The 23,049-nt window shown below is 42.9% G+C and overlaps 3 protein-coding genes across 11 annotated transcripts in view; 2 read left to right on the top strand and 1 right to left on the bottom strand.

The window, feature by feature from the left end:
- Positions 1–336: 336 nt before the first annotated feature.
- On the bottom strand, positions 337–2,843 carry LOC107079766 (uncharacterized). Its single transcript, XM_015366092.2, has 4 exons — positions 2,346–2,843; positions 1,650–1,779; positions 1,427–1,560; positions 337–1,177 (listed from the first exon to the last, which is right to left on the bottom strand). The coding sequence occupies exons 1-4, from the start codon at positions 2,463–2,465 to the stop codon at positions 347–349; spliced, it is 1,215 nt and encodes a 404-aa protein (XP_015221578.2). The 5' UTR covers positions 2,466–2,843; the 3' UTR covers positions 337–346.
- Positions 2,844–2,892: 49 nt separating this feature from the next.
- On the top strand, positions 2,893–11,319 carry zcchc8 (zinc finger, CCHC domain containing 8). The gene is made up of 14 exons (XM_069181949.1): positions 2,893–3,116; positions 5,106–5,146; positions 5,287–5,361; positions 5,880–5,985; positions 6,354–6,431; positions 6,606–6,709; positions 7,159–7,224; positions 7,304–7,364; positions 7,538–7,665; positions 8,031–8,173; positions 8,308–8,429; positions 8,570–8,656; positions 8,912–9,029; positions 9,278–11,319. The coding sequence occupies exons 1-14, from the start codon at positions 2,943–2,945 to the stop codon at positions 10,132–10,134; spliced, it is 2,160 nt and encodes a 719-aa protein (XP_069038050.1). The 5' UTR covers positions 2,893–2,942; the 3' UTR covers positions 10,135–11,319.
- A 283-nt stretch (positions 11,320–11,602) lies between these two features.
- Positions 11,603–23,049, top strand: part of clip1a (CAP-GLY domain containing linker protein 1a) — a 60,758-nt gene continuing 49,311 nt past the window's right edge. For 3 of the 9 annotated variants that reach the window (XM_069181943.1, XM_069181946.1, XM_069181944.1), the window contains exon 1: positions 11,603–12,741. The gene's annotated coding sequence lies outside the window, so the exon portion shown is untranslated. The remainder of the gene's footprint in view (positions 12,742–23,049) is intronic. The other 6 variants (XM_069181948.1, XM_069181941.1, XM_069181940.1 and 3 more) reach the window with 4 other exon arrangements.

The following is a 23,049-nucleotide window of genomic DNA, read 5'->3' as shown; positions in this document are numbered from 1 at the left end:
AAAGCAACTATAGATCAGGTAATTTATGTTGACTATGAAGCCATTAAATTGGTTATTTTGTTTCCACTGTTTGCAAAGACAGTCTTCTACCTGGTATTCATATAATGCTGGCTTCCTGGATCAATTGAGTAGCAGCCTCCCTGCCACAGCAGCACCCAAGCAAGTATCTATGCTATACACTTGAGTATAAAACTTGAGTAGGCCTCAGTCAGTTTTCCATTGCAAAATTCCCACTTTAACATTGTTCCCTGATTATGTCTCTGCCTTGAGAGAGCACTTTTGATGGACATACTATAACTGTACATACCATACGCGTATATATGTACCACAGAGAAATTAACTTGTTTTATTTACATATTAAACTTGAATATAATACATGTGCAACTCCTGTTATCAGGTTGTGGTTAGCAAATTCTAAAATGAGAAGCAAAATGGGATATTCACTTTGCCGTTTCCATAAAGCAGAGGCGTCATTCAGTCCCATCCAGTTTATTAGCAGAGTCTTCATGGATTCAGGAAACAACTTGCTGACCAGCTCCTCAGCTGGAGGCAGGTCTGCGATTCTGTTGATGTGGCTTTTTTTAAATCCCTCTATCTGCTTGCTAATATGGGCATTTGCAGAATTAAACTGCTGCCCCAGCCAACTGCCCACTGCAGAAAGCAGACAGCTGTTGTACACTGACTTCTCTCCAGAGGTTTGCCTTTGCACCAGGTGATCTGTTGCCTTCAAGACCTGTAACACAATGTCTGTCAAACCCTTCTCGCTGAATTCCTGTGTCATATATTGCTGCATGTGATCCAGTAGAAGTAACATCACTTTGATTTGCTCATTGTGGACATCATTTTTACGGCTCTGTAGAAAATATTCCAGGCTTCTAACTTTTTGGGAGACCTGATGAGAGGGATCTTCCATGTTTTCTGGGGAGCAGTAGTTGTGGTCGGCTGTAGGAACCGAGTCAGATGTATCATATGAAATGTTTACCGTATCTGTCTCCGTTATTGAGTTATCCCCTAAGATACAGAAATTATGTCCTGGAGTATTTTCTGTTCTGAGTCTGCGCATCCAGTCCTCGTTGTGTATTTCAATAAGGTCATCTGGTGGTGCAGGACACAGCTGGACACTCAAATCATAACATGGGTTCAAGGGTTCATCATTTATTCTTGATTTCCACAGTTCCTGTGGAGATTAAAAAGACTACTATATTATTGTATATTCTTGTCCACCTTGGGGGTGTCAATTGAATGTAGGTTTGTCAAAAAAATCCATTCTACGCTCTGTTGCTTTTGTACAATATTTAAATCAAACCTCAATGATTACTGTCACTGATTGCTTTTGATTAAGGTTATCAACTAAATACAAATACGTTGAGCACCTGCAACAGAAAACTGAAGACTGGGTGTTTGAGATACACCAATGGAAACATACCTGGAACGTCTCAAGGACAAACAGCTGTTCCCGCTTGCTATACATTTCAAACGCAACACGGAAAAGCCCTTGAATGCTGTAAAACCATAGGCGGTTAGTCCCACATGGGAGCCTCAATCCGTGAAATCGGAATTCTATTAAGAAGCACAAAAGAAGACATTAGAAAAATATGACTCCTGTTTCAGATATACAAATGGCACTTAATCTTAAGAACAGAACTCACCAGAAGAAAAGCTGAGTTTACTTGCCAGTCCTTTCTTTGCAAACTTTGCATGGAATCTTGTGTGATTCTCTGTTCGGATGCCTGTATTCGAAAATAAATCGGCTCCAAGAAAAAGTGGAACCAGACCCTCCTGAAAAAAAATAAAACTTGTATTGGCTCTTCGCTCCTTAAGTGGCTCTTAATCCTCCAAATCCTTAAATTTTGGTAGATTTGTTTCCTGTATTCCAGCCCGTTGTGATTTCACAGTATTTCATAGTACGCTGATATTGCTAGTTACATCAGTGGACATCAGATTTTACTGTGGCTTTTATAGCTAAATAATAATAATAATAATAATAATAATAATAATAATAATAATAATAAATTAAGCTCAGACAGAAAAAGAAGCTCTTTTAAGGGATTCTTAATATTAAACTTGTATATTGTGATGTTAAAGACAAGTGATTTACAATATACAAAAAAAACAATACAGAAAATTAAGACTCACAAAAAGTGCTATTTATTTTGGTATGATATTCCACAGCTTTACGATAGAGTAGACTGTCACCCATCTATCCAGACAGTCAGTGGGAACATAGTCATCCAGAATCACATGAGAAGATGGGAATAAAATGGTCTATGTACAATAGAAACGAGCCATATGAGAGTCTTAAACATAAGCGAAAGGATTTTAAAATCAACCAGTTTATTACGCACCTCTGCATCACATTTCTTGCAAACTTTAAACGTCCTGGGGCCTGCGAGGTAAAGAAAACGAACGCTTCTCATACCGACGTCCCACTGCGGTAAGGACAGAGACTGAGCCTGCGACGCCATGTGTACGGTCCCAATTTGCACAGGAATGACGTTCGCTTCCACTTCACGTTAATATTTCTCATCTGAACCTCAGATTCCCACTGATATCATCGCCCGGCACGTAAGGCACCCAGACGATTTTCAATTAAGGGTTACCCCCAGTGCAGACGAAAAGTTTTTCTATGCTCCCTTTTGTTCACTTCGAACATACAGTATCTTCTCTCTCAGTATACAAATAAATATTATCCACTATCTGCTACCAAAGTAAAGCTGTTTATTAACACGATCTATACACTACACACGACTGAACACTCTAATGGAGTGTTTTGGTACTGAATACCAGCACTTATATTAAGGCGTACACACATTTCATCTACCACTTCCTCGGCTCAGCCCCGTTTGCCTATAAAATCAAAAGCACATGTCGCTTTGCCTCCAATCCGGGACCTCGTTCTGTTACCTCTGACCCCGTGACCCCTGACCCGCGGAGGGACGAAGATGTCGGAGGTGGATTTTGGAGACACGGAACTGTTCCAGCAGTTGGGAGAAAACAAACCCGTAGCGATGCATATTCGTTTCAAGGATGACGAAGAAAGTCCCGACGAGCTCCAGGAGCTCCGGGAGAGGTTGGAAGAGTGCGAACAGACGATCACCCGCTTAAAAGCTGAGAATATCCTTCCGTAACGAGTGGCAGGCAGACGGTGCTGGGCGCTTGTTCTGTGGCCTGTAAGCAGGGATGAGAAATCAAATCTCGCTGCCCGCAAAGCCATTGGTTAAGAGTGCGGGGTTTCTCTCTCGCAGGGTTTTGCACTGCAATAAAAAAACTCGTGAAAACCGTTTTCTTTCTTCTCTAACTGGATTGTAGGTTTTAGTTCTTCGCTTTTCGCACGCTGCCTAGCGTGTCACTTGGTAAATTGTACTTCAAATTTGCGTGGTGTTCGATAAATTTTAGGATGTCGATCGCAAAAAAAACGGCAATAGATCGATGATCTTTCAAGTGTTCTTTTTCCCCGAATCCGAGATCATTATCTTCACTTTTTGTTCGTTGTCTTTTAGTTGAGCCGTAGTTCTGGACTCGTTTTCGTGTGTATGTTTTAGACGTAGTGAGGATCGTTACTGCGTGATTCAGTTTCGTTGCTTCGATAAATCGGGAATTTCGTAGTGGTATGTTGCCTTATGACATCCACGCACGGAACGATTAAAATGGTAGAGAGGTTTGAAAATCACATTTATTTTAATAAGCATTTTCATTCGTATGATATGTCGGTCTTCGCAAAAACGTGGGACTTATTCCGAATTCGTTCTCGTTGTTATTCTGGTCATGGTCCGCCGCACGCGTGGGTACTGTAGCCCGTGTTTATTAACTTGCTGCGTGTCGTTCCACTGTCATTAAGCGCCGCATAAATGTTTGATCCCCTAAAGGTAACAATCCTTGCAATGTAGTACACGGATATTATTAATATCTTCCTCTATATTCTGGCCATCACTGGGAAGGAGGAGATTAATGGAATGTGAAAGTATTTATTTTTTTCGGAAGTGGCACTATGGAAAAGCAGTTCTAAGGCGGCAGTTTTGCAAGCTAGCAGCCTGATAATGTGAACGAGGCTTTGTGAAGCTGGCTGCCGAATTCTCTGTTAACCTTGCTCCTGTCGTCTGGTGAGCTAGGCATTGTGTGTTCGTTATGAGCTGATCTTGAGTCTTAAGTTTTTACACGTTTGCATGTTAGAAATGACTCGTGCTCATTGGGAGTCCGACAGTCAGTATTCTGAAAGAGATGGAACTTTTATTTAAAAAAAAATCCATACTCAACCCCAGAGGCTCATTAGAGCTTACACAGTGGCAGTGTGACTTATTCCCATGACTGCTAGTCCTTCACAAGGTTACCCCCAGCAATACTGTTCCCCTTGTGGAAAGCTGGGTGCACTCGAGCTATTGATGTGAGATTGTTGCTCGGGTGTACAACAGCGGTGTCTGCAGTTTGAACATAACCCCACAGCCTTCTGATTGAGTCAAGCTGTAAATACTGCACTGCTACCTCTCATCCGCTACATGGGACTGTTATTGGGCAGCGGAGCACTTTTATAAACAGACTGCTCCAGCTATGGTGTTCAGGGGGACGTTTCGGCAGGTCCTTCCTCCCGGCGGCTGTCACTGCCCGAGGCTAGGACTATTAGCCCTTCATCCCTATGGATAGCATGTTGCACTATTGTACTTTTTGGACACTCAATCTGTACATACAGTGACATATTTTACAGTGACTATGAGTGTATTTTGCACACGGCTAATATATTTTGTATTGCTGTTCTTCATTTTTTGTCTATTCTAATGTCTGTTTTTGCTTGTCTTGGGCTGGGCTGCTGTAACACCTCAGTTTCCCTTCGGGATCAATAAACTCTTATCCATCTGATCTATGTATCTACACTGCCACCAGCGTTATTTGCAGAGCAGTCTGGGAAAGAGTCACAAAGGTAGCCTCTCGCGCCTTGTGATGGTAGATGTGTATACCCACTGACTACACGCAGAGAGCTGTTTGTTTTTAATATACTTGATACAACGCAGTGAGACTTTTTTTTTTTAAAACAACAATTTTTAGATGTTTTTAGATCTCGGAAGCACTAGGACAGGCATGCTGTCAGCATTTCCTTAACATCCAGCTCACATCAGGAATTGAAGAGAAAGTTAAAAATTTTGACACAGCCAAGGTGAGCATGCCATTTCGTTACCTTTGAGAATAAACTGAGAACAGTGTTTGGTGTGCGGGTGGCCTCAGTTATGTCTTGAGCTGTGTGTGTCTTTGTACATTGACTGGGATTGATCGCTGTGTTAAATGCTTCTCTTTCAGTGGGATAACGGTAGACGACTCCAAGGTAGACGGCCCACTGCTGCAGATTCTGTTTACAAACAACGTCATCTCAAAGTAAGGGTTTCAATTCTCCACCTAGAAAAAAATAGGTTTTCCCTCTGTGGCTCCACTGCAAAATGTTATTCTGCCTGGCAGCCCCTTTTAAAACTTCAAGAGCTTGTAGCTCGACCCAGACATGCAGGCTGAAAGACCTTGAAGACTGGCTTAACTCTTCTGGCCTTTTGCTGCCTTTTTTCTTTTTCTCTTTTTCCTTCGCGTATCTCTTCCAAATCTCTGGTGTCCCTTCTTCTACTCCTTTATTCTTGTTTTTTATTTTATGGTTGGATATACACAGTTTGTTCAGGTGCCAAGTCTTTCATGCCATGATGATTCTTCACACTTGTTCATTATTGTATATAGTACTATGTAATCTTCTTTTTCCTGAAAAAACAATTTGAACAAATTGAACGTAAATTAGTTGCACTTCCAGTTCATGTTCTCTGTGGTGAATGGTACGCTTTCTTGACATCTAAGTAAGATATATTAAAAATGACATAAGCTGAGCAACTGTCTTTGCTTTGTCTTTCTTTCAGGCAGTTCCACCAAGACATTGAAGACTGTATTTTCAGTCTAATCCAGAAACACGAAGAGCAATTGACAAGTGATAAAGAGAGTCCCTCTTTTAATGTTAGGCCTCAGGTACTTCCCGTTCCTTTCACTGTGATTTTCGTTAGACCATTACGTCTTTGTATGTTGAGCTAGTTTATGTGTGACGACATTGAGGTTACTTCTCAGGCTGTTTGTCATGTGATAAATGCTAAACTGTTTTTCCAAACTCAAAACTGGTCTAAATCCCCAGTCCAAAGAGACATCAGTCCAGACATTCATTTGAACCTGGGCTGTGACATTAGCTGGCTATGTCCAGAATTTCTGGGCTGTTTCAAAACTGATTTAGAAGTGCATTCCGTTGCATAAAACATCCCATCAGTTTCCTTTTGTTTCTTTATTTAGCAACATTTTAAAAATTGCTGGTGATTTTATTTTTCTTCCCCATGCTGTTTCTCTAGCCATCAAGTTTTGTTCTGGAAGAGCACCATAAAGTGAATACATCCAGTACGATAAAAAAAATCAAGGATGCATTTAGCGTAAGTTGATATTTTTTCCATAATGATTGTTTTCTGACTTTGTTTGTGTGATTTTAAAGGTATGAAGGGTGACCCTTGTGAGTCTTCATCGCGGAAGTATAATAATCCTTTTGGTTTCTGTTCCGTTTTAGTTTGTAGATCTATGCGTGATCCTGTTTGTGTTTGTTTTTTCAGGTTGTCGGGAATGTTCTCTATTTCACCAGCTTCTGTCTTGACAAGCTTGGGCAGCCTCTGTTAAACGAGAATCCCCAGCTGACAGATGGATGGGAGATTCCCAAGTATCCTCTGGAATCGCTGCTCACTGGGAGTGTCGGCTACACCTGAGTGTTTTTAGAAGTCTAATAATCTGATGCAGAGCAAGCAGTTTCTGCACTTGCTGGGCATAAGACAACTTGACTCTTCAGTGAAAACCACAGTTCTTGTTGCAGAAGATTTTTGATAACTTTCAAACTTGAATTTTGTGACGTGTGTGTAGTTTCTGATGCAGATCAATGCATAATTTTTATGTTTTTTTTCTCCAATTTTAACAGTTGCAATGCCTATAATACTGAATAAAATCTATTAAATGTAACATTTTTGCAGTTGGTACAACAGGTATTATTCAGACATTTAAAAACAATGTTTTGGATTTTGGGTCTTGCCATGTAACCCCTCAGCATTCATAAAATGAGCCTTTTTGTGTAATGCAGCTCTCTAAAATTAAAATTCCTGAATATGTGTCCCAAAGATATCAGCAGGTATTTGGCACAGTTATCTCTCTGGATGGGCAGGAGGTGCAAATAAAGGAAAAAAGGTCCAGTAGTTTTTGTACATTCAAACATTATTGTCATTTCCATCAGCTGTGCTGTTAAGTCAGATTTTTTTCTTTGCAGACCCAAACCTTGCTGCTTCAATTGTGGTTCAGATGCTCATCAGCTAAAGGACTGTCCAAAGGTATAACAAATTTAATCAAATCAGTGGTTTAAAAAAATGTTTGCAATGGTGTATTTGGGTGCTAATTTCCTATGTTTACTGATTTATGCAACTGAGTTTGAGTCACTGATTTATCGCAGAGAGGAATGTTTGCTTTTCAAATGTGCGCCTAAAGCGTATTTTCACTTTTTAAGCCACGGGACGTGGCCCGGATCAGTGAGAAAAGAAAGGAGTTTTCCCAGAGCAGCAGTCAAAGTAACCAGCGCTATCATGTCGAAGAAGTGGAAGAAAGGTTTGGAAAATACAAACCTGGGCGAGTGAGGTAAATACGTTTACCATGCATGTATTGAAAACCTTCTAATGGGTATAGCGAACGAACGCATCAGTGGTACAGGACCATGTTGATGCTACAAGCGTATCTAAGCACATATGTAGTTGTCTGAGGCACAAGTGGGTAATTGCATGTTCTAGAGTTATGAACTGTTATATTGAAGGATAGAATTATTTGGCCTGTTACTGTTCGTATTATGAATGGTTTTGTGAAAATGGCAAGGTGCAGTAAGCCTCATTACTCCTGGGAGTTTGCTGTTGTTTTTAAGTCAGTATGCATTTCTTGAAGGCTGCAGTTCGAAGGTTGTTCTGAGAGGAGTTTGCTTTGTTAATGCCCGGTGATGTCGCTGTTCGCAGCGAGGAGCTGCAGGATGCCCTTGGCATTGAAGAGAACACCTTGCCGCCTTTCGTTTACCGCATGCGACAGCTGGGCTACCCTCCGGGCTGGCTGAAAGAAGCGGAGATGGAGAACTCCGGGCTGACTCTCTATGATGGAAAGGGTATGTTGACTTTAATAAATGAATTCCTTTTCCTTTCCAATGGCTAACAAATTGCTTGCTCACCCACAATGCATATCGGTTTTCCAGTTTGGCCAATATTCGTTTTCAAAATGTGCTCATTTCCTTTTTCATAGCGGGAAGCGATGGAGAAATTGAAGAAGATGAGAACAGCCGGAACCAGCAGATCTCCTACGATGTGTCTAAGCTCATAGATTTCCCTGGGTTCAATGTTTCTGCACCAAAACACATTATGGATGTTAGTAACTACTTACCTTTTTGTTCAGTGGCTGAAATGTACATAAACATTGAGAACTTTTGTATGTTCATGGAAATGTGATTGTCTGTTGATTCTTCAGCAAGTCTGTTTTTTTTTAACGAACGTATTTATTTTTTTAGGAGTGGCGACAGTATGGTTCCATCCCAATGCAGTCAAATCATTTGAAAGAGAATTTTGCTGCTTATCTCTCGAGTAATTTTCCAATGGTAATCTCATTTCTGTCTCCTTTGTTTTTTTATTTCCATTATGTAAAACACAGTCCCGAGAATTTGGTACAAACAGCTGTCAGAAAAATGGTGGTATGGCCGAATACTCAAATTCCAATACCACTCTAAACCCTTTTGATCAGATCGCACTGGGAATGGATTTCGGCTGCTCCATCAGTTTTTCACACCTGGTTTGTACCACATTTACAGGCACATAACATAAGCTAAAATATTTCTCTGTCTGCTTGTTTACAGCCAACCTCAGACTCAAAGAAAAGAGTTCATGACTGGGATTCATCTCCTCGGAATCCAAAAAAGAGGAAATCGGACATTTCTGACAGTGTTAGGAGCTTGGATATGGAGGTTGATTCAGGTACTTTCTGTGTACAGGTGCATCAGGCTTGTAGACAACATTCAGGAGAGGTAAAATGCAATAAACGTGTTCAAGTAAAGAATTTTTAGTCTTATTCTTTAGTTGAAACATAAATGTTTTCTGCTAAGAAATGTGCATCGAAAACTCAATCAAATGGTTTGACTTCAGGTTGGGATTTTGTATTTTTTTTTCTGCAGATGTTGGCATGCAGATGTTCCTGATTAACAGTCGTGTGCATCTGTCTCTAGGTTCCGAAACTCCGCGAAGCTCCAGGAGTTACAATGACTTCCCCTTCCAGCCTCCTCTCCCACCTGGTTCCCCCGCCTTGGGTACGCCACCACCTCAGCCCTGGGGCAGCCCACCAGGCACCCCCCCGAACTTTATCCCACCGCCGCCACCAACTCCCACTCCTCCCCCTTTGCCCAAGGGAACTCCGCCCCTGACTCCCTCCAACGGCTCCCCGGCCGTGCGCGTGCGCGGGGGCGAGGACTCCACCGACGAGGACGGCCTGACCCTGGAGGAGCTGGAGGAGCAGCAGAGGCTGATCTGGGCGGCGCTGGAGAACACCGAGGCCAACACGAACAGCGACTCGGAGATCTCCGCGGGCACCCCAATCGCCACCACCTCCGCGGCCTCTTCGCCGTGCCTGACGGACGCTGAAGCGGTCGCCCAGGAGGGGGTGGAGAGGCTGGAAAGTTCGGACGCCTCCCCCGGGAACGCCGACTGCGCAAACAAGGCGGCGCCGGCTGCCGTGAGTTCAGACGTTGGCGGTGATGATGATGATGATGACGACGCTGATGTGATTGAAGTCGAGAAGGAGGCACTGTGTGAGGTTGGACCTGGAGGCCCAGGCCTGGCTGCAAGTTCAGCTGTTGTGAAGCAGGAAACTAATGTCCCAGAACACCCTGGCAGAGAGACTGAGGAGAGTGGTGATGCCAGTGAGAAAGTGGAATCTGTCCCCCACAGGAGTAAGTTTGCAGAAGGAATAATCCCCTTCGAAGACACCGCTGAATACACTAATGTTGCTGAAGCCACTGGCGTCTACCTCAGGATAAGAGACTTGTTGAAAGGTTCCCCTCGAAACCAAAGCAGAAATAAAAAGTGATATCATCTGGAGCAGACAGGCCAACAGAAGTGGTATAAACCTAGGAATTTGTTAAAGGTTTTTTTTTTTTACAGTTTTTAAGTCTGCGTTGTCCCAGCTGCATTAAGGTTGCAGTTTTAATGAATGTGAGGAAAGAAAAGTCTTTTTTTTTTGCGTAGTTCATTTTAATTTTGTTTTTTTGTAAAAAAAAATAACCCCCTGTAAGTGTAAATGGGTGGATCAAGGCATGTACAAAAAAAATGTAAATGATGATGTTAGAAACAGATTGATAATGGACTGATGGTGCTTGTTTTATCATGGGAGTCATGTGACATTCTTTGAGTCTGGTAATGTTCTGTTTTAAACTAATTTTTTAAAAGAGGTTTCCAGTCCTACTTTCCAGTAAAATTCAGTCTTTCAGGGATTTTGAGGATACAGAATATTTCAGGTATTTTTTAAAAATGGTCAGTTTTTAATGACCTTTGTGACTTTTGTAATCCATATTTAAAATGAAAAAAACAACAACCAGTCTACAGTGTTTAGTAAACTTTTTATTAAATTACTCAAAACATGTTCAAGTAAAATTCAAATTTTAACGTGATTGGATTGCTGCTGTTTCCTTCTTTGTACCAAGTAATGATAAAATGGATACAATATGCAATTAAGTGCTGAGAACGTTGTCACACAAAAAAAAACACTAGACTTTCTTAAAATATAATTTGTAAATTTTAGCTCAGCGAGTCTCTAAGCAATATATCATTAGTTTTCAGTTTACAGTACTGTAGAGGGCGGTATTTACTAATCCAGAACAACACAATAAAGAAGTGGCATTTAGGGGCAGGCGGAGGAATGCTTTCAATATAGGATTCCAGATTCTTACCGATGAGAGAAGTCTTTAAACACAATACAGAGGTTTTCACTGTTAAAATTATTGTATGTGACTTGACTAAGCATTTTGGTGTTAATTCAGTTTATCAACATGCTGTAAAAGAAACGTAGGCAGTAAAAGAAACTGTTACGTCTTGGTAGAACTAATGATCTCAAAACGTAGAGAAATGTTATCCTTTAAAAAAGGTTAGTATTAAAGCAACACGTGGCATTACGTTATTTTTGCTGTCTAATGCAATCTTGGAAATATAAAAAAACACTGTAATATTCTGTAAGAATAGTTTATACTGCATGCATAATTAAACAGTTTTTAATTTGTCCTGCAGTCCTCCTGCACGTTATTTCCTCTTGTTCTGTGCTATGGATGTACACACATGATAAACGTTATGGTGTGACATTACTCGTAAATATATAAGCGAGAATATAGCAGGGAATGCTTTCTCGTTAGTTCAAGCCATTACCTTGTTCTAGGTTTACTTGAATTAAGCGTACTGTACGTTTTTGTTACTGATTTACTGATTAGTTACGATGAGGAATTGAGACTGTACTGACAGCAAGTTCTTCCGGTGGAAGCAGACAAATGACCTGCCAGGTGGTCTCCATGGAGACGGCGGGGAGAAAAAGACATGGCCGCCTGTCCTCACCGCCGTGTCAGAGCGGGGGTTTAGGCAATCTGGAGTAGGTTGCGTTATGCTTTGCCTGTCTTTTCCTCGGCTTTTGACATTTCTCTTGCTTACGTAAGTGGACACTTGCACATTTTTTTAAAGTTCGCCTTTAGTTTCATTCGGATGTGGTCCATAGTTTGAGTCAGGATTAGAGTCATACTGACATCCACTTCAAGTTGTATTTTATTATGTGAGAGACATGTAGACAGACTTTTGAAATAAGATGATGCGTATCCTCCCCGTATTATTTTTTTTCCTATCGTTTGTTTTAAACAACACCTAGCCTGTGTGTAATAGTGGTATAAATATACCAAACTCGGCAAAATCGTTTGTTCTTCATAGTTTATCAAATTACGTACCCCAGATCTCCAGTGCATCAATATCTACACTGTCTGTAGCAGCTGGCAGGAGGAATTAAATGAGAAATTCATGAACATCTGCCCTATAGTCACACTTTTATGGCTGAGTAATGCCTCAGTTATTATTGATGCGGTTTATCGGATGCCCGACTCCAGATAGGCAATCTCCATCGTGGTGAACATATTTAAATTGTGAAATATTGTAATAATAACGCTGACAAGCCCTACTTTTAAGTCTCTTTGTGTCTCCAGGGGCTAGCAACAAAAGCAGCATTTGTTTTACGTATACGATGACTAGATAAAGACGCCAGTGTTAGCGAATCAAGCTCACCCTATATATATATATGTGTGTACGGGCAAGTACACACACAAATATATATATCAAGACGAGAAACTTCGCCGCCGGTGTGCGTTAAAGACCGATGACGCAGGTAGCAGCTGACCGGTTAACCTTTGTCCCGAAGGAGACGATGACAGAACCGACCGACACCGAAGAAGTCAAATAATTTTTTAAAAAAAAAAAATGCCTGCCGGGTCAGAAAGGCAGAAAGGAGCAGGCGGCGGTGGGCCGCTGACGTCACTCGTCGGAGGCGCTGTGTGTTAAACCTGCAGCAGGAAGACAGACTGGGGCTGGATCGGCCCGGGAATCGGAGAGCTATTGGGGAGGTGTCTTGAGAGAGAGAAAAAAACATTGTGATTACGGGACCTCAAAGCAGGTAAGCGAATCCACCCGCCTTGGCATACGTTGTGACAGCGTGTCTTGGATGCCCCGGCTCCGTGTTGCTCTCTTCTCCTGCTTCGGAGAAGCGGATAAAAAAGGCGCCGGATCCCGTCAAGGGAACAGGGAGTCGCTGGTCGTGTTGTTGCCTAACCCGACCGATTCCCCGGGCCTTAGCTCGGCTCCCTCGCTCGCAGACAGGGCGGGGGTGGCGTGCGGGGAGAGGGCCCCGTCTACCAGACTGAAGGGAGGGAGGAAAGGGAGAACGACCCCGGTTTCATAAGCGAGGAAAGATCAACAGTGTTTATCCCCTCCCCCGGATCGGTCCCGGGGGTGCCTTAGCTGCGCTCCGGGCCGGTCGTGACATTGGCGCTAGCAAGAAGGTATGTCACTCCCGGGCAGCAGACCTGTGGAGTTTTGCTGCCCTTTTTAATAAAAAACACGAGTCCCGTGTTCATCGTGTGGGGGGTCGGCGTTGATGGTGCACCTTCTGGTAAAACGTTAAGGAAGGGCGAGAGGAAGACAGCTCTTGGAGCTGAGTTGCCATTACAGTCCAGCCCCTTGCCAAGTTCTTCTTCTGCAATTGTTATTCCTCATTCTGATTCGGTTTTATTTTCCTCTCCTGAAGATCCGCGTCGACCTCATCTCCTGCCTGCCTCCTTTTCTCGTCACCCCTATCGCCACCCGGTCGTCACTGAAAGGGAGAGAGCTTGTAGCCACCGAGTTTGTGGTAGCAGATGAGGTCCAGATGTGCCACCTCAACGCTCGCCGGCTTTGATATTACACCCAAAAGAATCGACGTGTCAAGTGTCTTCTGACACGTGGTGGGCTCACGCTGAACGCTGCCTATCGATCGGTCTTGGATCGTTTTGGTTTCGTGTGTGCTTTCGTTTCGAAAACAGTGCGATCTTTATTCGGGGGGGATCCCAAAGCTGTCGACATTTTAAAAAAAGGACTAGTATTTAGAAATGCGGAATCATTAAAAAGCTTTAACTCAGGTAAGGTGTGAGGCAGGAATCCTCCTCTTCCGCGCCTGGCGTTTTTTTTTTTTAAATCGGGGATCGGGGTAAGCATTTGATTGTGTTGTAACTTCAAAATGCTGCATCGTTTTGGGATTATTTCCTTTAAGAATGTGGGCGGCGTAAACCCGCATGAGGGGGAAATTGAGAATTTGTCTGAGTGCATTCACATTCTCTTTCGCGTTATTTGGAAATATTGTTTTATGACACGATTCAGTACTGTGTAATCCCTTGCTTTAGGGTTGAAACGGTGAAGCAGCGAGATAGGACGCATATATAGGGTACTAGGTCGAGTGTTTAACGACGTTTTGAGAAGCGCAAGTATGAACCCGCCAACCACGAAAGCGAAGATCAGATCTAACACTTGTTATTTTCACTTACGCAGGAAAGCTAACAATGTGTGATCTTGCAAATTCATTCTGGGGGGTTTATTTTTCAATGCGTAGATTTTGGAAGAGAATATTGTAGTACAGAATAGTCGTGTCTCTGTGAGGTTGATATGAATGACTACAATTGAGAACCGCCGAGTCACGGTTAATTGTGCTCTTTAACTGGTGTCCTACTTTTGAAGCACTGCTGACGGAATGAAAATAAGCAGTCAGGATGTCTTTAACTGAGTTGGAGCAGATAATAATGTGCTTGATGTCGGTGTATTGCCCGAATTCCTCTGCTCGAGGCTCAGAACTGACATTATAAAAGCGCAGGACCTTGAACAGTGATTTACTACACAGCGTTTGACTTATCACATCCGCACAAAACAAAACACTAACATGTTTCTAGTGTTTTTTTAAACAAAATCTTTCCAGTTATTTGCGTGGGAGTGAGCCTGCTCTGCTGCCCTGATATTTATACTTTGTCCCCAGCTCTGTTTTGAGTTAACTGTCCAGTCACAGCATTTAACAATAAAAAAGTGTTTGCTTTTTGTTAAAGGAGACAGTATTGTGTACTTCATTACTTTACCTTTTCAAATGATTATTATTGATCTACATGCCCTGCGGGTTAAAGAACACGATCCCTGGTGCAGGGGCAGACGCTAAATGCATTTAAGACCTGTTAATAGTGTATAAAGAGGAATGATGAGCTATATAAATAGCGTATGATGGGTTCACAGTACGGCCACATCTCACTGGTGCTCCAGTCTCTCCGTCTCAAAGTTTGACCGACTCTGTGGATACATTGGGCTCCATGGCAAAACCAATGCGTCTGTGGCTTTGAAAAGTGTTCAGGTGCACAGTATTAGCAAATCGAGCGGATACCACTCAGCTGCGGTTTGGAGTCTTGTCCCCCGATGCTCACATGTTTTGTGCGTACTGCTGTGGGTAGATGTTGGAGTCTCGGCTGGCCCGATGCAGAATGTCCAGACAGTGGCCCAATGCTTTTTGAGTTCCCTTCAGTGTGTGTAGATGGATTGTAGAGCGCTGGAGTTCGGTTTTGGAAGTGCACTTAAAACCTCAGACAGATGATTCCCCACCAGCGGACCGTGGTGGGGCCATGGAACACGATACCCAGATGGGTGAAGCCGATACCCTGGATTCTTTCTAGAAACGGCGTTCCGGGAGCCGCAGACCAATAAGCATCTAACTAGCAAACAGGCTGGACGGGTCGAAGGGCGTCCTCTCGTTTGTGAGCGTACTTCGGCTTGTATTGAATCTCGCTTTTCCGGCCCCGGTTTTCCACTGGCGCTGGAGGCTGATGCCTCCGTCCGCTCGTTAGGAGAAACCCAATACGGGGCTCAAGGACGGCACGTCCTTCCCACCTTGCGCAGGCACGTGCTCACCTGGCCCGGCGACAAGTCCGCCGAGCTGCGCGGCCCGTCCAGTCGCCAGCGTTGCACTGAGAGCCTCCCTGAGGGCCGGGGGGCTGGGCAGGAAGACTGGCGTCCGGGCCTGGCCAAGAGCAGAAGTGATACACTCTCTCCCTGGCCCTGTTCGTTATAAACCTGTCAGGCTGTGCAGTTTGAGACTCGCCGCTGACGTGTTGATGTGTTGGGCTACCCCTCCCTGTCGAACAGACCTGTCAGTTCAATTCAGACTACTTTATTCATCCCCAACGGGGGCAACCTAACTTGTTTTTTTCTGTCTGGTAACCTCGTCTGCAAGGAGCATTGATGGAGCAGGTCTTACAGATCGCATTCAAGTCCTCAGCTTGTAAAGGCTTGGAGCAGGTGATCCAGGTAGTAGGCTGATTTGTTCAGTCACTTCCGAAGTGGTTATCTGTGGCTGCCACATGTTGTTGGCGTTTTCCTTCTGAATAAATTTAAAGCCCTGTAATTAAAAATGCCTGCTCTAGTGGTCAGCACAAAATTGTTCCGAGTGTTTAGAGATTGGTGATAAAACTCTGGAATTGTCTGGATGGCAGTGGTGGGAGGCGAGTTGCTAATCCCAGCTCTTCTCTGTTTTTGTTTTATTGCTCTCTGGTTGGCATCCCAGCTCGGCACATTAGCTCATTTGATCAGTACTCTCTTTATGAAAAATGTAGTCACTCTCGTCTTGCTCACTGGCCTGAAAACTGGGGCAGCTGTTCAAGCATGTTCTCCTCTGACAGACCCTGAACTCTGGACCCATGTCCGGATTCGTGGGTTTGGTCCAGGGATCGTGGGAGTCTGAAACAAACCGCCCAGCCGTGTTGTAGAAACTGATACTCTGGTTTCTTTTAAGAAACATATGATCGTTGGATCAAGAACTGCTAACTACCAAACTGACTAGGTTAGCCAGATGGCTTGGTGTGATTTGTACCCGTTCTTATGATCATCTTTTAACCAGTCAAGCAGTTCCACACCTTGACATTCCCTGTGCTAGGTGTACGGCTATTTGAATTGTAAGTACCGCTGGTGGAGTGCACACTGTCACGACAGAAGACGTCTTTTTGTGTGCTGTAAATCTGACATGGTTACCCCATCTATGGCAGATATTTTAAGACCGGTCTTGGGGTACGTGAACCTACAGTCAACAAAGCGGTCAAACCAGTTTAGATCACGACTATTTGAGCCCATATATGTATTTATCTTTATGAACCCAACACTTCATTGGATGCAGTGTTTAGTTTTATAGAAGGGGTTTGTGCCACAGTCAGAGATGGTACTGTACGTGTTTTGTACATCCAGGTCATATTAATGTCTTTTGTTGAGCCATGAAGGAACTTCTTTGTCATATGTTGAACCATTGCTGTCCGGCTGTGAAATACTGCTGTACGGAGACTGAGGACCTGCCGACGTGCTCCTCTGCCAGATACGCCCCTTTGTTAGGGCCATTCGTTTTTTAAAAATGCTGCAGTCTTCGCAGGGCCTGTCAGGAGAGTTTAGTGCCACAGGTTTGGCTATTTGAAAGTCCTAAAGAGGCATGTGGAGTAACGTCCTCCCTACCCTGGCATTACTCTGTCAAATGGGCACCAGCAGTGGGGGAGTCCCTATGACTTGGCACAGAGTCAAGTCAGCATTTCTTTAGTGGGGTAGTAATGAATGTGTTTTCAGTGCAGTCTACAGAGTTGCTACAAGCCCAATGGAAATATGCATTGGAGCTGTATTAAAAATCAGTGAAGAGCATTTTTTGGGGGGTTTCTAGTAACAGAACATGTAGAATCTTGCTCTCCTGGTGTAGGAAGATAAGTAGGGTTTAGTCAAAAAACTGTTAAAACAGACAGTGCAGCTCACCTTTTATTTAGCTATTGATAGATTAAATCTTGAAAGTTCCTGTGTTCTGAAAAAGCATTGACTTGTAGCCTTCAATTATTCAGAATACTTTGTTTTCCCATGTTCATGCCTGAACCCTGTGTGAAATAAGATTTCATGTGTACTGGAGCGTTCCTGTGTTTAGAGATGCTCTTTACCTGAGAGGTCATCAAGGGGCTGTTGGGCCAGCTTTGAATGTTCCAGTGACAGTACAGATGAAGTCAAGGGCATTACTTTGCAGTTTCGTAAGACCATGCGCGTCATTTCTATATATACAACATTGTGAATGTTTATTAACATGTACTTGGCAGGCTGAGATATGCAATTTGAATAGATGGGCAATATCCGTGCCTTTTCTTTCTTTGGTAAGGCACATGTTTGATGTGTTGTGTTCTAAAAGAACTGTATGGAAAATAATGGTTATGTATTTTTGTCTAATTTGTGTGTCTTGCGTTGGCAAAAATTCCTGAAATTTTCATTTCTGTCATGAAACAAATGCTGCTGGGTAGTAAATAAAGGAGCCTTAAAACTTGGGGGTGTCTGGAGTAATGTCTGCAGTACGTGCTGGTTTACCTGTTATAGAGGATCTTCAGATATAAGTATGTCTGCAGAGAGAGTGCCGGTTCTGCGGAGATCTTTATTAACAGGAGGCCAGGTGAGACCCTCTTTGCCAGCAGCTTGTACAGTATTTGTCCTCCCAGCTAAATTGGCACTTAATGGCTTAAGCAGATGTGTTATTTATTCTTGCAAAACACAGCCCGGTTTAGCACTGCAGGACCGCAGATCAAGACATCAGAAACACTATTTTCTTTTCGCCTCTAGCAAGGTGCTTGCTGTGCAGAGGGGAGAGCATGCAGAACAGGGAATGGGTTGTCTCTGTATAGACCAGTGCTGGGGCACAGGCTGAGAGAATGGGGATTTCTAGACTAATTCAGTACTGCACTTTGGAAGGCAGGTGCAGTTGACCTGATTTGGTGTGAAAACTTTTTTTAAGACTTTTTGAAACTGGGGACTGAAAAGCTAAGTCAGAATTCGAAATGAGAGGGTCTTATTGTACCAGTGAACATCCTTTTTTAGTAGAGTACTAGCTTATTGCCATATGTACATGTACATTGGAATTCTTGTGCACGCTGATCTCTTAGGACATACACAGTACAACAGACAACACCACACAATATAGACCATACATTACAACATAATAAAGTACGCAACCAGAACAATATATGTGTAGTAGTGAAAAAATAAAAAAACATGGTAGACCATGAAAAAAGTGTAAAGTGCAGACGTGCATTGAGTCTGAGGCATTGCAGTTAGCTGTTAAGGATGTGTACTGCAGGAATTGCCTGTCTAGTTGTCTTTAGGAATCACATACAAACCAGGACTGGGCTCAGCCTGAAGAAGGCCACACAGAGACTGCAGATGATGCACCTTTTGATCCCTCGCTCTGTTTGTGTTGTCCTGGAAGACTTTTCTTGGAGAAAAGGAGCAGGCCCTTTCTGGGAGTCCTTGCACGCGCTCCAGAAAATGCGGCACAAGGCACATTTCCTCACTGACACTATTTTCATTTGACGTTTCGCCGAAAGTGCAGACACATTAGTTTTCAAGATGGTCTACAGAACACACCGCTGTTCATTCTGCAGTTTAAGAAGCTGGTGCTAGTTACTTTTCACAGTGAAATTTGTTTGTTTTTGATTTGTTTGTGCACATGGGCAAATTGTGTTAATCATTGTCCACTGTGGTGCTGTCTATAACACTAAAGCACCAATTGGTACTGAGGCAGGGTCAAGTTTTCATTTGATCAATACAAGCTTATACTGATCAAATTAAGCTTTATAAATGGCAAGATCTTTATAAACGGCAAAAAAACGCTTCAATGCGGCAGGTTTGACTGTTTCTGGATTGATTTCCAAACTGGAGAAATGGCTTTGGACTGATACGGCTAGATTATTTATTACGGTTGGCATACTGTGCTCTGACAAAATCTGTTAAAATGATTTTGTTCAAAGGAAAAAGCTGGATGTTTTGGGGAAGCACACGAGAGAGCTACCAAGATATCTGGTCTCTCTGGGGTTGCTGCAGACGTCTTCCCAGGGAAAGGGATTAGTGGGGGCCAGGAGGGGGCAGAGGCCCAGGGGGAAGGCTGTTTCTCAGGGTGGGTGTTGGCCAGTTCCTCTGGCTGCCAGAGGATGCAGAGGTGCTCTGCATACAAGCGAAAGAGAGAGCGCAGCTGGGCTCCAGTCCCACACCTGTGCGAGACCCAGCAGGAGACCTTTATGAAGCAAGAAGTCCTCCTGTGTGGCAGGATTGCTTCTTTGGATCGAACGATAACTCCAAAACGTTATCACTGTACGACAATGTTTACAGCCAGCTGGACTTAGAAGTCCTGACATTTGTTCCTGCACTTAAAGTGAATGTAACCCAGTTGAATATTCTGATGTTTTTTAGGTTAGCAAATTGTTTTGTGCAAAATGTGCATATATTATTTTTTTACATGCAGAAAATCTGAATTTGTAGACATTTTTAGGGATGAAGGGTGGGATACATTCATAGACTCATATTTCATTCACAAGCAATGACTCAAGAGTTAATGGAAAAAAAAACCATTTTGTTCATGTGTGGTGAAACTCAGAAAAGCAGTTCTTTTTGTTTTTATTTACACAAAGGAAAACTTTGCAGAGTGTGCACCTTGAATGTAGCCAAGATTTTGTTTTTTTCAGTGGCACACGATTCACATCTAGCTGTTAGGGAGGTGACTGGCCAGTGTCCAGCTCCATTCTGCAGTCTTCTGTCTTCTGACACAGCTCTGCAGTTTCACATGGCCAGAAGCTCTGATGCAGAGACTTTTTCTGCTCGTGGAACTTTCGAGTCCCAACAGGCCGTTAGGGGTTTGAAAGGCTTGCTGGGGCTGGAGTTAAAGTTTTGGGCACTTTTCCTTTTCTAAGAGTGATTATATGTAGTGATATGCTTGATGGCCCAGATGGCACGCTCAAGCAACACCTGCTACAAATCCTAATGTGAAGAACAGAAGAGAACAGTAATTAAAGTGTTAACTAAAACCATCTATGTGCACACCTAACACTTGGATTGTCTTACCTGTTTGGCTGGCTTGACACAGCACTGCCTTCTAAACTGGGCAAGTGAAGAAGCTTAGAGCCATTTAAAGGGGAACTGCAGTCCCAGTTTCTCAGACCGGTTCCTAATTAAAATTTTACCAATTGCGATTTAAACACAAAATCATGAACTTGGTGAGAGTACTGCATGGTCTCCATTTTGATGCAAACTGCTGGTGAGAGTGAGAGTTTGCACAAATTGCATCGTGAAGCTGCCCTTCCTGCTCACTAGTCACCGCAGTGACTAAAGTACTGTGATGAACGAGCAAATAAGTACAGGTTGTGCAGCAGGGATTCTACTGCAGAAATGTTCCAATCTGATCTGCATGCAGAGTTAACAAGTAAATCGTTTTTTTCAGCAATTGAGAGCAATATTTCTATTGGGTTAAAAGACATCTATGGACAAGCCTGTTTGTTTACAATGTAATAGGGCAACTTCATGTCACCAGAAGTTTTGTTGCCTTGTTCTGAATCGCAGAATGTGGTGCTGTGCATACTTGAAAATGTTGTCTATTTTGTAATGTAAATTGGAGGTTTTACACGTTACTGTGTGCATTTCATTGTGATTTGAAATGCACTCATCAGTGCCGATTCTTGTAAACGCTGATGTATAAAAGTAGCATTGCAGTGCTCCTTTAACTGCACTTTCATGAATAGGCCCATAGAAGTCACAGATTTTTGTAAAATGCAGAAATATATAAAACTAGTCAGTGTTTTCTTTTATGAACTGACGACACTACACGACACTAATGTGCTTTTCTTTTCCAACTTCAAGCTTGGATAAAACAGCATAATGTCTGCTATTAAACACAACTAAATTGGCCTGGTTGTTTCATAGAAAATGAAAAAATAATCACAGTTTTTGGAACAGCTGGGTGACCCTGCACTGCTGCAGCAAGAGGACAAGTGCACTGCTTGTTTACAGACATACAATTAAGTAGTGTTCTGCATCCTTGTCCAAAAGAATCATGCCATTTTAATAACTTAATTAAATGTCCATACAAAGCCCGAGTTTGAGGAAGAGGGGCTCAGACTATCAGCCCCAGGGACACTGTTGATGCTGCAGTGCATTGCTTCAGAACCCGGCTCCTCTTTTCCAAGAATGAGAGACTGCCTGTATTCATTCCAGGCAGTCTGTCACTATTGATCAGTCAATCCTGTTGAGTTAATGACCCTACAGGACCTTGTCGGTGGGCCATAGGGCCCAGAATCTGAGATTTTGAGGAGAGCCTGACCCCTTCATATCTCCTACTTTGTTTCCCAGTATTTAAGCAATAGACACAGTACACATAAAGCACTTCCTCTTTACTCTTAAGTTCCGTTGTTAAAGATTTATTTAAAAAAAGCAATTTCATCATAACTGGGACTTGCACATGTGACTAGAGGTAATGCTGTTTTTGGAACTTGAACACGGAAAAAGCAAAAGGGTTCATCAACTTTTTTTTTTGTTGAGGGCTGTTGCCACAATAAGCAGTCACTCTCTTTGGTAATAGCTGCGCGGGTAATGTCAAAAATAATTTTTAGACATGGATGTATTCCAACATATTACATCACTGTTCAGGATTTCACATCACCCTTTAGAAGAATCTGCCTACCCATTAAGCTGTCTTTTGTGAAATTGCTCCCTTCCTATGCAGGATCGTAGGGATGTGAGTGCTTACTTTTTGCGGATCCGTGAGGAAACAAGGAGCACTGTCTATGCTGGTCACACTGCTGGCAACCCAGGGTGATTTTTCCATTTTCATTTGTTGAGCTATGGCAGGTTAAAAGGAGATAGTCTTGTAATCTTGTCCCCTGGATCCTGCATACAAGCGGGATTTGGCGTTGGGGACTCAGATGGGAGCTTATTGAAGTGATCTCCACGACAGAAAAAGAGGGGAATTGTGAGCATGTGTCTTGCGCAGCTTGGGGCTCAACAACGTTTAGTACCAGAGAGAGCCCATCTGTCATTAACTCCCTGAGGTGTATCCCACTCTTTAACTCGCCTCATGTCTCGTCGTTCAGTAGCAGAGAGGCAGAGCGTGACTGTATTGTTCTGCACAACCTGACAATTGAACTCTAAAGCAGTCGTTTGGAATCCAGTGGGGATTTCTGGGTAGTACGACTTGTGTGCTTTGAATAAATTATAATATGGAAATAGAAATTCTAAAAATAAAATGATGAGGATCTGCATCACACTCTGCAGTAAGCAATACAAGCCAGGACACAGAAACTGGGACGACCTGGAGCTGGAGACCTGCATGTGAGGACAAACTCATAAAAAAAAAAACATATCGGGGGCCATAGCCAAACGAATTGTGCATTTCAACATGCAAAGGAGAGTTTTTGTTAATGCATTTTTTTGTTGTCTTCCATCTGCAATGCTAATGGCCTTAAATTCCATTATGCACAAGACGGATCAGCATGCAGTTGCAGAATACTGGCGTTAAAGGCCTTTACTAGCAGTGCATCTAGCTCATCTACAGCTTAGGTGCTTCCTCCCGAATCCATTTTCTTTTTTAATTAAGACT

This window comes from Lepisosteus oculatus, chromosome 22, assembly GCF_040954835.1.
Source record: "Lepisosteus oculatus isolate fLepOcu1 chromosome 22, fLepOcu1.hap2, whole genome shotgun sequence".
Classification (NCBI taxonomy): domain Eukaryota; kingdom Metazoa; phylum Chordata; class Actinopteri; order Semionotiformes; family Lepisosteidae; genus Lepisosteus; species Lepisosteus oculatus.
Note: the sequence above shows the minus strand (reverse complement) of the source record. Positions and strands in the feature narration are given on the sequence as shown.